The 17,551-nt window shown below is 34.6% G+C and overlaps 1 protein-coding gene across 11 annotated transcripts in view; it reads left to right on the top strand.

The window, feature by feature from the left end:
• The window catches only part of Mpdz (multiple PDZ domain crumbs cell polarity complex component), a 151,629-nt gene that overhangs the window by 108,797 nt on the left and 25,281 nt on the right, over positions 1-17,551 (top strand). For 4 of the 11 annotated variants that reach the window (XM_077797035.1, XM_077797033.1, XM_077797031.1 and 1 more), the window contains 8 exons: positions 2,703-2,813; positions 6,742-6,840; positions 7,566-7,661; positions 9,748-9,910; positions 11,371-11,567; positions 12,674-12,765; positions 12,991-13,081; positions 15,028-15,108. In XM_077797035.1, the coding sequence (XP_077653161.1) occupies positions 2,703-2,813; positions 6,742-6,840; positions 7,566-7,661; positions 9,748-9,910; positions 11,371-11,567; positions 12,674-12,765; positions 12,991-13,081; positions 15,028-15,108 (930 nt within the window). The remainder of the gene's footprint in view (positions 1-2,702; positions 2,814-6,741; positions 6,841-7,565; positions 7,662-9,747; positions 9,911-11,370; positions 11,568-12,673; positions 12,766-12,990; positions 13,082-15,027; positions 15,109-17,551) is intronic. The other 7 variants (XM_077797038.1, XM_026398597.2, XM_077797040.1 and 4 more) reach the window with 5 other exon arrangements.

The following is a 17,551-nucleotide window of genomic DNA, read 5'->3' as shown; positions in this document are numbered from 1 at the left end:
TGGTTATTCAACCTGGTGTTAGAGCATGATGTTTACGACTGAAGCATGTCTTTTTTTTTTTTTTAACGTATAATTTTATTTTATATCTATGATGAAAGATTGTATTTTGATGTAGAGACTAATGTTTAGAGATACACTTAGCTACCTTTGAAAACATTGCCCCGAGGTCAAATAATTATGCTCTGTTTGAAAGAGTACAGCAAATTTCTCAAAGAAAAACTGAATTATTTAAAATTTTATGTGCACATATAAAATGTACATATTATAATATAGTTTTCCAATGAGATTTTATTTCCAGAAATACTTTATAATTATAATTTCATTGCAGCTAAACTTTCTTGGATGAGATTTTGTTCCACATGCATCTTTTTTGGTAACATCTTCGATAAGACATTGATTATTTTTCGAATAAATGTTTCCCTCTGTCTTAGCTAGGATCCTCTTCCTTCTTGGGGCTGCACCATTCACCACTGAAGCCTGTGTGTGTGCATGTGCATAGGCATATGTTCACACGTGAGCACATGTGTGGGTTTTCTTATATATGAGGGAGAAGCAAGTAGTCAAGTTGCACCTAATCCCTTAGTTCAAGCTTAATATTTTAGGCAGATTCATTTCCAATGATTCAGTCATTTGCTCACAGAGTATTGCTGGAGCAGCTGTTGCATTCCAGGTGCTGTATCAGGCTCTGGATGCCTGCCCAGCAAGAGGGACAGATTTGGAAAGTAATCAAGTAACTTCAGAGCAGTAAAATACATTATTTTATCAGGTTAAGCATAGTTTTATTTAAAATGGTAGAAAGGTAGGTATACCTGATTTTCTGATTTATAGAAGTCTAAAAGGGAAACTTTCAAAGAAAGATAACTTTATTATTATAATAGCCATTGCATTTATTTTATACATGATTGTCTTATTTCTAAACACATATCATTTACACATTAAAATGCTTTAATTGTTGAGCTGGGGTTGTGGCACAGTGGTAGAGTGCTTGCCTACCATGTGTGAGGCACTGGTTTCAATCCTCAGCATCACATAAAAATGAATAAAATAAAGGTCCATCAACAACTAAAAAAAAAAATTAAATGCTTTAATTGTTTAGAAGGCTATAACACATCAACCATACTTTAAAATTAATCTTTTTAGGATTTGCTTATCTGGTCCTTCATTGATTATCTCTGAAAGCTGAAGAAGAAAGAAATTGAGATTTGAGAGAAAGCATATTTCAATTTGTTCCTTTTTTCTTCTCTGTAGCAATTTATATTGATATGCTTTCTCCCTACTGTGGCTTACCTTTTGTTAGATGATATATTAGTCCCCTTTTAAAGAACTCTTTTTAATTAGAGTTCCACCTAAAATTTTCATTTTTCGATTATCAGTAAGAATTTTGGTTTATGTGTACTTCACTATTAAAGCCTTTGACTTAAGTAAAAATGTAAGAATTATTTATAATTATTTCTAGAAAGGATTGGTCAGAGTTTACCCCAAAATAGTTTTTAAATATATTGAGTTAAAGCATTCCTTTCAAATAAAAAGGAGATCATTTTTGTGTTGTAAAATAACTATGTAATTTAGCAGTGATTTGTGGAGTGTTTTATGTCAGGGAAATAAGAAAGCCTCAGGCCTCTATAACACTGAGGATCTTAAAATGTGCCTGTGCTACGTTTCTGGAAATGTATATTAGTTAGGTGAGCAGAGACCTTCAAAGTGTTCTATATAGAGTATGGAGTTCTTTGGACTTGATCACAGATGCATTGGCATCCTGTTAAATTTTCCCACTACTGTAATATATAGTAGATATGTATACTCCCTTTTGTTTTATAAAAGCATAAACAAAACATTGAAAAATATATTGTTATGCCTTCAAGTATCAACCTGAGGTAGGTTTTCAGATAAAGATGATAATATTCTATGCCAGGACGTAATAATTGATTTTCTTTTCCAGAATTGTGTTCACTCAGACCTTATTTGGTAATTGGAAATGATAATAATATCTACAGTTTTCTGATAGGATTAGCATTTGGCCTTTTAAACTATTTTCCTTCTCGTTCATGTAGTGTGTAAGCTGAGCTGGTCATCACCAGGGGCAAGCCGTGGTCAATAAAAAGTTACAAAATAATTTTTAAGCTGTTTATGTAGTAATTACTAACAAATGAGCACAATTTCTTGGCTTCTAGCTCCTGTCATGTCTACTGCAAAGATTCCTTTTCAAAACTAACCTTACCATTATCTGGTTTTTCTGAATATCAGAATTTTGTTTTTAACTTCAACTTCTTGTACAGAGAGAAATAAACAAAGCATTACCTACCTACTTCCCAAATCCCATTCTATATTGAATTAGGAAAAATTCAGTACAATGACTTTTATGATGAAGACAATGCTATTAGGTAGTTACCTCATATTATTTATTTAATGATGCTGATTTAAAGAACAACTGAGCAGTGTAAGGAATGCAGAAATCAAGCTTTCATTCCAGTTGCTTAGTATTTCAGTTAACGGTCGGAGTCAGAAACCTGTGTCCAAAACAGGGGCCCACAAGTCTGATGAACAGATGAAACATTTGCAGTCTCACAAGTAGTCTTAATTATTTTTGATACTGAACCAGATTTTCCAGGAGCCTAGCCAAGGATCCTCAAAACTGGAGATCCACAAATTGTTCTTTTGTTCTGTAGCTTCTTGAAATGTTAAGCTGAGGCCTTCCATTGCAGGTGGATGGAATGGACCTCAGAGATGCAAGCCATGAACAAGCTGTGGAAGCCATTCGGAAAGCAGGCAACCCCGTAGTCTTTATGGTACAGAGCATTATAAACAGACCAAGGGTAAGCGAACACAGAGGGCAAGGTAGGAGTCTCCAAACAGAGCTCAACTTGGAGTCTAATGTAGCAACTGCCAAGTTGTCTGTATGAGCAGATATGGATTCTTGAAGTTTCAAAGACTTACTGAAAGTTTCTTTTGTTTTTTAAACATTGAGTTTCCTGAACATCCCTTCAACTATGTTTAATAAAGACTTGAAGTCTATTGAAAACTCTCAGAAGTAGGTTTTACTGGTGACCATAGGTTTCTCGATTGTTAACTATTTTTATTCATTATAGACACAAATTATACAAGCTATTGAACAGAATGTGGTGCACTCCGTTTAATACGGAGAAACTGAGGAGCAGGAAAGAATTATGTTTTCTTTAAACATATTCTCTATACTACGGTTTCCTGTCTTTGATGTGTCTGCATCCCACTGGACAAGATTTCTACAATGAGGATATATATATTTTTTTTATCTACAAGAGTTCATGATTGCTGTTTCTAGCCACAATCATCATATATAACTTGTCATTATATGGCTTATGATGGACAGAATCTGTTAACCCAGTTTACCTTCAGTCATCACAAGTAAAAGAGCTTTAAAATATGTTTTAGAAACTATAAGTACATGAATGAACATTATTGATGGAAAAGATTCAAAATGAGGCTTCTTATATTTTATATAAGTCCTAATGATGCTCAATGTGAAAATTATGCTGAGTTTAAAATTGTTCCTCATATTCCTTCTTTATGTCTCATTGAAAAAAAATTTCATATATAGCAATTATTAAATATATTTGTGTCACATACCCCTGAGAAAGTTCTTCACAACATACCCACTCGTTCATAAGTTTTTATATCATTTCTGGAGTTTCATAAATCTCCTGAAGCTCTTAGGGACTCCATTTCTGGATTTAATTTAACAACCCTTCTCATACTAATTCCCTTGGAATTATCTGCTTACAGTTTTTAGAGTTGATTATCTTTAAAAGAAAAATATCAACATATATGAGGGAAGTTAAAGGCAAGATATATTGAGTTGTAAATTATAAAATTATAAATTTAAGATATAAATGCTCAAATGATGGATGGAAATTAGTAAACAGCCCTGTTTGTGAAACCAGTAAAAGTAGCATCAGCATTGTATGCCATGTAGTACAGAGTGACCAGGTTGGTCTTACTGGTCTTCCTTTTGTCCTTTAGGCAGGTGTAACTCTGTTCTGGGTTCACTGTAAGGAACAAATTCAGTAGTTCTTAATGTATGCAGTTATATTCACGTCTGTAGTTTTTAATCATTCAGTTGTTTATTGTTAGGTAATAATTATCTATTCAGATAGGAAATCTGCCAAATGGTAGGGCTGCATCTTGCTGCATTCTTTACAAATGCTATTCAGTTTGTTTAAATAACTACAAATCTTTATACATTTGTTTCAATTTGTTGTGTTAAACATAAACACAGCATGATAATATTGGTAAATGGCTGTTTAAGTTAAGTTTAAGCTATTTCTTGTGTGGGTGGGTGGGTTTTCTTCTTTTTTGTCTTAATTTTTTTAATTTCTAATTTTTATCTCATTTGAGACACTACTATTTAATGGAGAATAGTTATTCTTAATATTACTTTAAAAACTTAAACTATAAACATTTCTTTCAATTGCAGTCTAGTGAGCTAAAGGGATATTGTCTCATGTAACTTAAAGATATTTCTATTTTATTATCTGAGGTATAATGATGCCTAATTTTATTGTAATTATTCCATGAAAAATCTTTTTTAAAATGACGTGTTTAGTCAAGTTACACATATTTTGCTTCATGAAATTAGAATAACTTTTGCATTTTAAATGAGGTATACTTTGCTTCCATTGATTTACTTCCCTATGGAAATAATCATGTCTCCAGTAATCTAAAGCAAAAAAAAAAAACAAAAAAACACAATGCACATATGTGAGTTTCTTAGTGGTAAATGTTTATTTATTTGCAAATGTTTATTTATTTGTGGATGGAAGATGAAGTTTCCTAGGAAATCTTATACATAGACTGAAAAGCCAGTAGGCTAAAAAGCCAGTTTATCTCTTTGGCTTTTAGCCTGTTAAAGAATGTGAACTTCTCAGTCTGTCTGATAATGTCACATGTGAGATGCTTCAGAGTTCACTCTGGTCCATTGTCTTGATTGAAGAGGGGCTCTATTAATTCTAGCTAGAGAATGTTTGTGTTCTCTTTGCTTCTTCTCCATTAATAATGTTTCTGCTTTTATCAGCCTTTGAGACTATGAATAGAAGTTTATCATTGATTTTTTTTAAGCAAAAAGTCATTTTTCTATATATCTTTCCCTAATAATATAGTGTCCTATATTTCATCTGCTGCTCTCCTGCTGTACATTTATTTATGCTCTGCTATCAGGGCCAAATTCTAATCCTATAAGATCTGCAAATTTAAAAAAAAAAACAACCTAGAGCTGTCTTTAAATATTTCATTTCATGCTATAATGGTTTTGTTTTCTGTTGTTCTACATAATTAAAACATAAATATATGATGGATGAAAATTAATCATCTTTATCCTCGATAGCATTAAACTGTTTTATCTAGGATATGTCTTTCATGTCTGCTCAGTCATTTCTTTCACCTTAATAAGTGGTCATGTTCCTTGGCATTTATGATCTTCTCTTTTGTAAAGCAGGAGTTGACATTTTAAACTGAAAAGTAGGGAGAAAGTTGAGATGAGCATAAATGTCATTGTGCCCATATCTTTTTCCTGTCTTGCCTCTGTAGGAAAAACATTGCAAGAAGAGCAGATTGAAAGGGTAATGTGGCATAAGCTTTGGTACAGGCACACTGAAGATAGCGTCTTTCCAGAGTGTTCTCCCATACAGGGTGGTGTCACATGACAACCTCTCTACACTCCATGCCTGCCAGTGGGGCTTTTTTTTTTTTTTTTTATAGAGAAAAGTAACACAAACATTTAATTGGAGCCAAAATGAATTTTAAATGTCTTCAATCTCCCCTGAAAGATATAGTCAATAAAAGAAAAAGATAGTGGTTGTGAAAAGAAGGAGAATAACTTATTGTGCTAAGGAAATTACTTTTCTTTTTTTTTTTTATCCTAACTATGGAAATGCTAAATCCTATCTGGCAGGCATCCTGCCTTTAATATGTATATTCAACTCTAAAAGACTCCTGGCTCCAGGCGAATTACATACAGGCAAGCCACAAAACCTGTGAGAAATACTCAAGACAGGACTTCAAATATTATCCAAAGTCCATAAATTCCCTGATAATGTGGGAAATTTTATAGAAACTTAAAAATATATGAAACTCCGTATTCCCAACTCCACAAAAGCAGACAGAAATAGAGAACTCCATTGTGGAGGGGTTCATTTCTTCATGTTTTTAAATTAAAGAGTATGATTGCTTTGGAGCAGCCTTAATATCTAGTCTAGGCATGGAAGTTTCCTTGGCAGAAAACAGAGTAAGGAATAATAAAGGTTACTGAAGGACCAACAGACAAATGTTTAATTTGCATTCTTGAACAGACTATTAAAAATAACACAACTAGCTTTTAAATGTAAATTTAAAAAAAAAACTTGGGTGGTTTTAAATATAAAACATATTTACTGATAGGCATGAAACATAAAACATAAAATGGGCAAATGTGCTTTACTTAGGATGGTACAGCCATTCAGTGGAAATAAAAGAAATTTGGGGTCCCTTTCAACCTAGTTTCCTGTGAGGTTTGTTGACTGATTTAAACTCAGGTTTAAATGATTCAGGTCATTAGAAGAAAAGCTTTAGTAACAGACTGTCAAAGAAGATGATGCTATTAATTATGTACCAATTACACAGAATCTAGTATCACTTAGACAACTCTTTTAAGTCAGTAAGTACTTTATTCTTAAAGTTGAGTTGTTTTAAATACGTTCCTTTGCGCTCAGCGCCTCTTATGTTTCCTTTTAGAAATCCCTTTTGCCTTCCTTGCCGCACAACCTTTACCCTAAGTACAACTTCAGCAGCACTAACCCATTTGCTGACTCTCTCCAGTTCAACGCTGACAAGGTTGGATAATGCCCATTGTCTTGACATTGCCTTTTGAAAATGTTTTGTTCTTTGTTACTACTGTGCCTTGTCCCACCTCACCATTTATTATATATGTTGTGGAAAACAACTGTTGTGTTTGGAGTGGGCATGCAAATCCTTTCTTAAGTGCACTGTCCTGCCACAGAATGTTTATTTTTATAGTGGAAGTTAAATGGCCCTTCTGAAAGGAAGGGAGATCATGAGTCCAGTGTTTTTCCTGAAGTTTGGTAGATTTAAATTTTCTGACACTTTAATTTTTATTAGTTACCAAAAGGTAGTGACTACTCTCACACGTAATTTCTTTAAAGCCTTGTATATGTTTAAAACTTTTTCAGACTTTAACAAGATGGTCATGAAAGCTCTTCCTTAAGTTAATCACTGCAAATAATTGTGTACGTGAATGTGCAGGAGTCTGCTGAATATTCTTAAAGTGCATCCGTCTAAAATCCTCCATCAGGAAACATAGCTCTTTCTATGCTCCTAAATCTGTCCTTGAATATTCTCATATTCTGATGAAATTATAACACCAAAATTGAAACAAATTTACAAGAATTTATATACCATAATTTAATCATGGAAATGAAGAAAGCTGTCAACAATTTTTTAAGGAAACATTTTATGAATATTCATCAGATCTTCATGTTTTTGTGATATGGATAAGCAAAGATGCTGTGTCTGAACGAATATGTTTTCTGTTACTATAGGAATTACAGAATTCAAGTAGAGTTATCTTCCATTGTTCCCCAACTAACCCTTTTGCTCCCACACCATTTAAGGTTTGTCTCAAAGTGAAATTTTGTGTAAGTAGGTGTGTTACAGTGTGCAGTACATGTGTGTTTTACTTAGTGGCATGGAATGATTGCAACTGCACTTGGCCTTTTTGCCAAAGAAGGATAAATGATCTTTGTTAAAGACCAATATTTTCCCAAATAAATTTTAAGAAGTGTCACTAACAAATTGATTATATGATCTTGGTAAAACAAGGGTGTTAGGGGTGATAAAATAGAAGACTTCTAATTGTCCCTCAAGTCAATGCAGGTAGCATTAGTTTTCTGATTCATTAGTGAGGTTAGAGCACCATTTTAGTTTACTCACAGTTAGGAGTATGTTGTACCTAAGATCCTGAAGGATTCTACAGATAAACAAATTTTGTTCTTAAGCAAAATAACAGTCAAAAATTATACAGCAAATAAAATGTATATCCATAGATTTGTTAAGTTATGGGATGTTCAAATAGATTGTTTCACTTTTTAAAAATGAAATGGACTTAATGTATGCTTGCTAAATAACAACTTTCTGTTACGTAGAAATAAATGTTGTTTGAAACTAGGAAAAATTCTGAAGTACATCTCTCTCTACTTTAGTAATATTTTTAAATGAGCAGATCAAATGATCTTTTGTTTGCTCATTTTCATTTGTACATTATTAATTTGAAAGATTTATGGCTTAGATCTTGGGAAGATAACAGGGGATTTCATTTGTACTAGTAACTTTTATCTGTTTGGCCAATGATGTGTTGACTGATCGTTGTATGTATCAAATTATATAACCAAACAAAAAAATTGCCCCAAAGTCTCTATAAACCAGACCTCTCCAGAAAAATGAATGCTTTTTGAGTCATTGAAGAAAGACCTTATTCAGTGTCATGTAGTGTTAGGTATATTTTATGGTATCCTGAGTCATGGACCCATTAATAATTCCTAAGTTTTTGTATATTTGGTGTGTTCTTATTAGAAGTAGGTTTAAAAAAAGAAAAACATGGTTTCCTAAATTACACCTATAAAAGAAAAAAAGTTTTTTTATGCAGAAAAAAGTAAAGGAAGGAAGAGTTAAAAAAAAATACAGGTTGAAGGCATCAGCGACAGGGTCTTACAAGGACTAGCAGTTTAGTCAGGTTTTTCTGAAGCTTGAGTCAGGCACTGCCTTACCATAGAAATTGGAGGAAACAGCATAGTATAATACAAAGTACATTGGATCAAGAATTAAGCAAAAGGAAGTCTAGTTAGGACTGTGTAACTTTGAAAAAAAAATTTCTCTTCTCTTGGCCTCAGTTTCAAAAGGATTATTTATCTTACAAATGAATAAAGTGAATTCAGTGGCTCAAAGACAATTCAAACTCTTACATTCTGTTTGGTAATCTCTAATTTAAGAACCAGATCATACCAAACCCCATTTCTTTTGATAGGACTAATGGTCCTAAGTGACAGTAAGTATGCCACATGTGGACTTTTTATGAAGTACTCTGTTTTCGTTTTTGCCTAAGCTATTTTGGCAAGAGAAATACAGTGCTATCCCTTAAAATCACATTCCTCATATATGTATGAGTCCCTGTCCTATATGCTAACATCAACTGGTACTCTGGTAGAGGAACCTGCATGTGGAATGCTGTTTTTCATGGATTTCTTGAGGGCCCTTTGAAGAGAGGATTCAGGTATTAATAAAGAATTTATTCCGTATAATCTTGCTAACAAGATTTAAAGGACAACATCTTCGTTAATTTTTTTTTCTTTTTTCTTCTTTGTTTCTTGGCAGACTTTTTTAGACCTCCACAAACTTGCGCAGACCCTTGAATATTTATAACTGTTGAATGAGAATGTATTTTTCAACAGGGAAAGTTTTTATAATTTTCTATCTTAGGTCATTTAAGCCTTCAAATTGAATTCATTCGCTTATAATGGCAAATAACAGTTTACTGAAATTATTTTTTTCTGTATATTTAAACTTTACCTGAATCCTCTCTAACATTTAATAAATGTATGTTTGAGCTTTTCATTATTTGGTGGATATTTTAAGGCCATTTTTGTTTTGACATTATACTAATGTCTTTTCCTTAAGGTTTTCTTCCTCAGACTGCACATACCCACTGCATTCTTTTTGTTCCCACAGGCACCCAGTCAGTCAGAGTCAGAACCAGAGAAGGCTCCATTGTGTGAGGCTCCTCCACCCTCTCCTTCAGCATTTGCAGAAATGGGCAGTGATTATGCACAGTCATCTGAAACCAAAATCTCAGAAGATGTGGACAAAGAGGATGAGTTTGGTTACAGCTGGAGTAAGTTGTCATTTGTGATGCATTTAATTATAAGAGGTACTAAAAAGCTTTTTTTTCCTGAAGACTTATGCCTTGTATGAACAAGTATGTTTTGGCTTTATGATAGACATTGCAGTTCTTAGTAAAAAAAAAAAAAAATGTGTTGTTTGTTTTTCTTGAATACAACATACATTCCTGAGGCATGAAGTCAGGTTCTTCCTTTCCTTTAAATGTGCATTCCCCAAATCCCTTTGCTCCTCATATGAGAATTAACGAGGACAGGATATGCCACATCAGCCCACCCTGAGATCTTGAACCAACATTACACTTCATTAGGTCTCAGATTCCTCACTGTAAAATCTGGCAGCTGTTGATATTGTACTCTGAATTTCTGGTACTTTTTGTAGTAGGTTGTAACATAGTATAATTGTTGAGATCAAAACTTTGGAGATTTGATGAGCATTTTTTCAAAGTCAGATGTATTAGGATCCATGGAGTATCTCTCTTTTTAAAGAAAATTTTGCAGAGAAAGATTAAAAGTTCATCCAAAAGTTATGAATGTGTCATTTTGTTAAAAAGTTTCATTTTTAAAAATATCTACTAATTCCCTTATTTAAGAAAGCCACAGTACCAGAATGTGCTCAGGGAAAAATATGTACCAGAATGTTTCAGTTTTCTATTATCACACCACTCTAAAATTTAATGACTTAAACGAAAATGTATTATCAATCTGTAGTATGGAGATTGACTGGGCTCTGCGGGGCTAGACTTCCAAGAGGACTCACTTGTGCATTTGGCTGTTAGTACTGGCTACTGACTGGTCACTAATCTGGACCTTGCAGGACCTAAGTGTGGCCCTGCCCTCTCAGATTAAAGGGGGCAGAAAATAAATTCCATCTCTTAAAGATGTAGAGTGGGAGATATAAATGGTCTCACCTAATTAGGACCTGTCTCAAGGCTGAGGCAAGTATAGTCAATTTGTTCTGGCCTAATGGCTCTGTGTAATAAGATAACCCATTTCTTTCATTCTGGTTGTGCACACTGAGCAACTGCCCAACATGATGTAATATATAATGTAATATACAGTGTAGATTTTCCTGTGGAAGAGAAGCTCCCACTGATTAGTCAACACAATTGTTCTGGATGCATTAGTACTTTTCGGCTCTCCAAATAATAAAGTAAATTTCAGGTTTAATTGTGCTTTTGAGAATTTGTAAATGTGAATCATTTCTCTTAGGCCTGAGGTGAACTGATTAATCAGACATTATGTTCTTTGTACACTTCATGCAAATAAATTCTTCAAAGTTTGAGTACTTCAGGAAACCAGTTCTGATGTCCAGGCAGCCCATCTATTTAGCTTTTTACATTTTGATTCAAATAATTCCCTCTTGTGATGAAAGTAAATAACCTTCCATAGTAAAGCATTACTAAGAATTATGTGAATTAACTTTAAATACATATGGTGTTGTTGTTGTATGCAGAAAATATTAGAGAGCGTTATGGAACCCTAACAGGAGAGCTGCATATGATTGAGCTGGAAAAAGGTCGTAGTGGTTTGGGTCTAAGTCTTGCTGGGAACAAAGACCGAACCAGAATGAGTGTCTTTATAGTGGGGATTGATCCAAATGGAGCAGCAGGGAGAGATGGCCGACTACAGATTGCAGATGAACTTCTAGAGGTAAGTTCTGGTGGACAACTTTGAATGTACTCTTGCTGTATAAGAGCAATGTAATATTCTCTTTCCATAAAATCACCCATACCTCATGGTGACTGAGAAAACTATCACCGGCCTAATAAAATAGATGCATTGCAGCAAATTTGGCTGTAAACCAAATCTCTACTCAGTAGAGTCTGTGTTCCTATTAACTTCCATTAAAAGGTCATGACTGTGTAGCACCAGAAACAATCTTTGCCCCAAGACAGTAATAAAAATCACACTTCAAAAACATTTCTTGTGTGTGTGTGCATTGCATTTTTATTAGGAGTTTTTGAAAAGCCATATAATCATTCCCCAGTAATGACACTGACCCACTGGACATTCTGAAAGTTGAATCCCTAATGGGAGAAGTGATGGCGTGAGATGAGGCAGGGGCCAAGGTTAAGGCTAAAGAATGAAAGCAGTAACTCAGCCTGCCAAACAAAATAAATTTGTGGAGCATACTTTATAGCATTTAGAATTTTATTTGCTTATGTTGTTTGCCTTGTTGCCTAAAGGCAGGACCCAGGTGTCTTCGTACAGCCTTTCTACAATTCCTTGTGCTTAATGTGTTTCCCTGTTGGCTTAGTAAGCTCATGCAGCACTAGGTAAACAATTAGATGACAAGAAGCTTAGGCACAATCTGTAGCCTATATCTTGAATCTCCCTAAATTCGCTTTTCTCAGAGACCTATTCCCAGGACTTGAGTCTTGGGACCAACTGGAACACACGACAGTGGGGAGGCTTACCAGAATGGTCTTTGCAAGTCACAGGGCCCTTGTTTTATAGAGCATGTTGGAATCCCAGTGCCTGCCAGGAATTGGCTATCTACTCTCCTTCAGTTGTTCCAAATGGTGCTTCTACCAGCAATCAATGGATATCAGATTTCGTGCCTATTACTTGAATGTTGGCTTTAACTATGAGCTTTTCTTTATTCACCATCCAAAGTCATGTGTATGTTCTATGGAAGAAAAAACATGTAATATTTTGAAGAAAGAAAGAAATGTGCTTTTTATTAGCTAGATAAGATGATAAAATCTTATGAAATTGAAATTTGAGACTTAACTAATAATGCTTATTTTTCATAGATCAATGGTCAAATTTTATATGGAAGAAGTCATCAAAATGCCTCATCAATAATTAAATGTGCCCCTTCTAAAGTAAAAATAATTTTTATCAGGTGAGCATTTTCTTTTGCTGGTTTACTAAACCTTTTTTTTGGGGGGGGGGGGGTTAGAATTTCAACCCAGAGTTCTTTTGAATGAAAGTAAAACATGTATGTTTGACTGTTGTAGTTCCAAGTCTTTATGGTTAGAGAATTTTTCCTAATAATCTGACTTCAAGTAAGAAAATGAAAATAATAGCATTATGGGGATATAATAGGCTGATTCTTTTTTCCTTTTAGAAATAAAGAGGCAGTGAGTCAGATGGCTGTATGTCCTGGAAATACAGTAGAATCTTTGCCTTCTACCTCAGAGAATCTTCAAAATAAGGAGGTATTATTTGGAACTTGTGTTTGTTTCTCTGGAAAGATTTGATTGATATGCCCTCTTATTAACTCAGCTAATAATTATAGAAAATGCACTGCAGTATCAAAAATAGATGCATTATAGCTTCATATAATGAGTTTATATGTGAATTGTAACCTAGTACATTGTGTTTATGGCTCACTAAATGTGGATACTCATGTAAATAAGCACACTACTCATATGAAGGCTACCAGTAGAATCTACATAGGCAGCAGTGTGAGCCAGAGAAGAGGTGTCAATTCTGCTTCTAGGAAGAGAGTGAGAATAAAACTTTATAGAGGAGTTACTCTTGAAGTGTATGTTGCAAGATTTGGGTGCAAAAACATTGCAGACAGAGGGCATGAAGTGAGGAATGGCATGGAAGCACTGGCTCATGCCAGAAATTGAAAACTGCAGAGCATTACTGAGCAGTGTAGGGCAGAGAATGGGGAGTGGTGAGGAAAAGAGCCTGATAAAGGACACAGGGCCAGATCATGGTGAGCATCCTGACAGAATACTGTAGGCTGACTTTGTGAGAAAGTATGGAACTCAAACAAATATTGGAACTCGAACAAAAAAAGTGACTGAATATTTATCCAATAAATATTTTCTGGATATTCTGCCTCATTGTGCTGGGTATATGCTGATCAATAAAAGGATGTGTAAGGCTTTCAGATATCTGATTTGATATCTGACTTGGTGAGGCTTGAATTGTCAAAAATAGAAAATAAAGAAAAAAGGAGTATATATTTGCCAAACTATCCATATTCTATTGGAAGCAGCTTAAAAATTCAGTGCCTGTTGGGAAGTCATATAGAAGTGTACCTTAGGACATTGATCTAGAGTTTACAGATGAATCCCCATAGATACAAATTTGGTATTTGTGGACCAGGAGGACGAAGCACTTGCCTATAGAGAATGTTAGAGAACAGAAGGCCAAAGGCAGACTCGTGTAATATGAACAAAAAGGAGAAAGGCTGAACAGGGAGGTCAGGGAGAAGGAAAAAGAACTAGAAGGGCATGTTGCACAGCACTGAGGAGGTATGTTTCAAGGAGAAGGGCACGTTTCAAAACCTTGGATGCTGCAGAGGCGCCCAGTAAGAACATGACAGAAAGTGCCTTGGATTTGCTAACTTGGAGATTATTGGGAAAGCAGTGAGGAAAGGAAAAAGCAAATAATGACAAACAGATTGAGGAGAGAGGACAGTGGCCAGAGGGTAACAAAGTGTTCAAAAATCTTTTTATTGGTAATTTTGTTTTGATTTGGGAAAGTTTTGAATATATATGTAAGATGAATTAAAGGAGGTAATAGAAAGTGAAATGCTAAAAATTGGAGGAACCTTGGTGATTATCAGTGGGAGAAGGTATGGGAACGGAAACCCTCTTCTCTGAATGAATATATAACCAGGGGGCTTATTTATACATAGGATAAATGATGTATCCTAGCTGCTCTTGATGTTGAACTGAGTCTCATCATTACTTAAGATGGTTGTAGAGGGGAAATTTTTATTTTCATATTAATAGTACTAAATATGTTCCTTAAGAAGAAGGAGTGTTTCATTAATTCTCAGGTAAAACATTTAATAATATCTAAATTCACATGATAACTAAGGCAGGAAGAATAGTAAGTGGTGCCCTCTTGGTGCTCTGAGTGTCTGTGAGTTCTACTTGGGATGGCTGAGCTACTGTTAGATGTCTTTATGGAGTCAGTCCGCAGACTCTGGAGCCACACAGTCATTCTGTGTGCCAGAGCAGTTGCTGATCAGTTACGTCTCCTAAGTACTTTAAGAGAATGGAATGTTCATAAATTCCATAAGATGTTAAAATAGTAATAATGAATTGTAATATATGAGATAATTTTGACCAAGATCCCTTATATTAAAAAAAAATGTGTAACATTTAGTTGCCTTTTTTGCCATTTCTTTTTCTGTCAGGTGGAACCAAATGTTGCTATTTCTGATACAGTTGTGGACCTCAGTTCATTTAAAAATGTGCACCATCTGGAGCTTCCCAAGGTAAATCTGCTTTGAATGGGAATGAAATGATGTGATGACTCTCATATCTGTGTTCCAATAAAAGTGTTGTCTCCAGACCAGCAGCACTGGCATCACTTGGAAGTGCAGATGCTCCGGCCCACCCAGGCTACTTGCTGAATGAGAAACACTAGGGGTGGGCCAGAATAAACACAGGGTCATATGTGTTTTAATAATCCTTCATGGTGATTCTAATACCCAATAAAAATTGAGAACCACTATTTATTAATACTTTATTCCAAGGTATGAAATTCATGCTCTCTCATTTGATTCATTTACTAAGGTTCTACTGGGGGGATATAAAAATGAAGAAATAGAAGTTATGTAGTCTTTGTCCTTTATAAAACTTGAAAGCTCAAATAGGTAGAATTTTTGCTGATAGGCATCAGTAAAATATTTGCTTTCAAATAGTTCAATGACTAGGATCTACTTTTCAAAAGAGGTTTGTTGAGCAGAAACCTATGAATGCTTTCAGGAGCTGCAGGCTCATGCTGGAAAGCAAATGTGCAGCAGGTGAACTAGAGGATAAGCAGAAAGAGCAGTGAGGAACTTAGTGGGAAGAAAGAGGTAGACTGGGAGAGCAGGTTGTTTACAGGAAATGCTACCCTACAGATAGAAGTGGAGTGGTACATACACTGCTCTCCAGCCGAGAGCTAATAGCATGATGCTCAGGACCTGGGCTTCAGATTCATTCTGTTTGAATTGAACCCTTGCTTCATTAGTTATATACTTTACATATTTTATGATCTTTCTTTGCCTCAGTTTTCTCCCCTTGAAGTTGAAGATGATAATAGTACCTTTATCTTAGGTTAATGTAACGAATAAATGAGTTGCTTATAAAATAGCATAATCCATGGCACCTAGTCAGATTATGTTTGAAAAATGACTATATTGATTGGGTTTTGTTTTTATAATGCAATAACCTGGCAGAAAAATGGGTTGCTCTTGTCTTATAATAAAGGTATAAGGGATCATCTTGTTTTATTTGGAGGGAAAAGAAGCGATGTCTTTAAAGCCTTTGTCCATACAGTGCAATAAGGATTCCTCATTCTGTTGCCATTGAAGGGGGATTTTTTTCCAATCTCATACTGATTTCAGGGCTTAGTTTTTTAAAATCCTGAAATCACGAGTTTATAGTATTTAACTAGTGCGGTAATTTACCTACTATTAATTATGAAACATTTGAACATATGCTGAATTATTTATAATGATTTTCTAATTTTGGTTTATGTTTATCTCTTGAAAAGTCTAAAGTAAGTTTTTTTACATATATTTTTTCATGGCATTGATGCTAATTAACCTAAAGCTTAGTATATCCTGTTATTGTATAATGAGTACCCAGGAAGTATTGGTGGAATGAACTTGTTAGATAAATGAGGAGCAGAATGCTGTTGTGGTTGGAAGCACAAACATAAAGCCAGGTCACCTGTATTAGAGCTCTGGATTCACCACTTAGTGATACTCTGATCTAGGTCATAGTTCTTAATCTGTACATGGTTTCTCCTCTCCAAAATGGGAATAATAATTGTATTTACCTTATAGGGTTATATTGAGAATTAAATATATATATTGTGAAAATTAAATATATACATATTTATATATAGTGTCTAGAACCTGACACACATGTAAAAGTGTTGCCTTTTATTATTATCATTATAATTATTAGGAAAGAATCATATGGCCAAGAGAGGTCGCACTGCTTCTTGACATTGGTTTTCTCTGATGCTTTCATTTTCTGAATTAGGCCACCTGTTTGATGTATTCCATTAGTCCCCTGCTCAGAACTTTTCAGCAACATCCATTGTCCAACTAATAAACTGAAATTTTTTTGCCTAGCATTTAGCCTAGCAGCGAGAGAGACAGAAACCTAATCTGTCAGAAATCCTCTCACATATTATGTGATCTAAGACAAATCATTTAATCACATTTGTCCTCACTTTTTTCTTCTGAAAATACAGCCACCCATATCATAAAGTTATTGTGAGAGTAGATGAGATAATGAACAAGAGTCCTTCATTGCAAAATATAAACTTGGGCTCTGCCTTAGCCTCCTGTTGATGATGTATTCATGGATGTCTGTTGATAATGTGCACATGCCTGTCTGAATTAGTTGCTGTATATTAAAGAATTCAGGACCTTTGAAAACATCAGTGTTTTGCCCACAGAAAGCTTCCATTTATATGTAGATTTTAGATAGATTCAAGTTTCAGGTCACTGGAATATTTATTGATAGAAACCAAAGTAAGGGGAATATTCATGACTTTAAAAAAATCATCTACACAGAAGCAGTTAATCATGATTTTTAATGACTTAAAGTGTGGGTTTTGTAGTTACTTAAGCTCTCTGGGCTATATGCAAGCAATTTAACTTCTTTGTGCCTCACTTTCCTTATCTGTAAGATGAAGAAAATATTTTTTGTATTAGG

Source organism: Urocitellus parryii, chromosome 4 (genome assembly GCF_045843805.1).
Source record: "Urocitellus parryii isolate mUroPar1 chromosome 4, mUroPar1.hap1, whole genome shotgun sequence".
Classification (NCBI taxonomy): Eukaryota; Metazoa; Chordata; class Mammalia; order Rodentia; family Sciuridae; genus Urocitellus; species Urocitellus parryii.
Note: the sequence above shows the minus strand (reverse complement) of the source record. Positions and strands in the feature narration are given on the sequence as shown.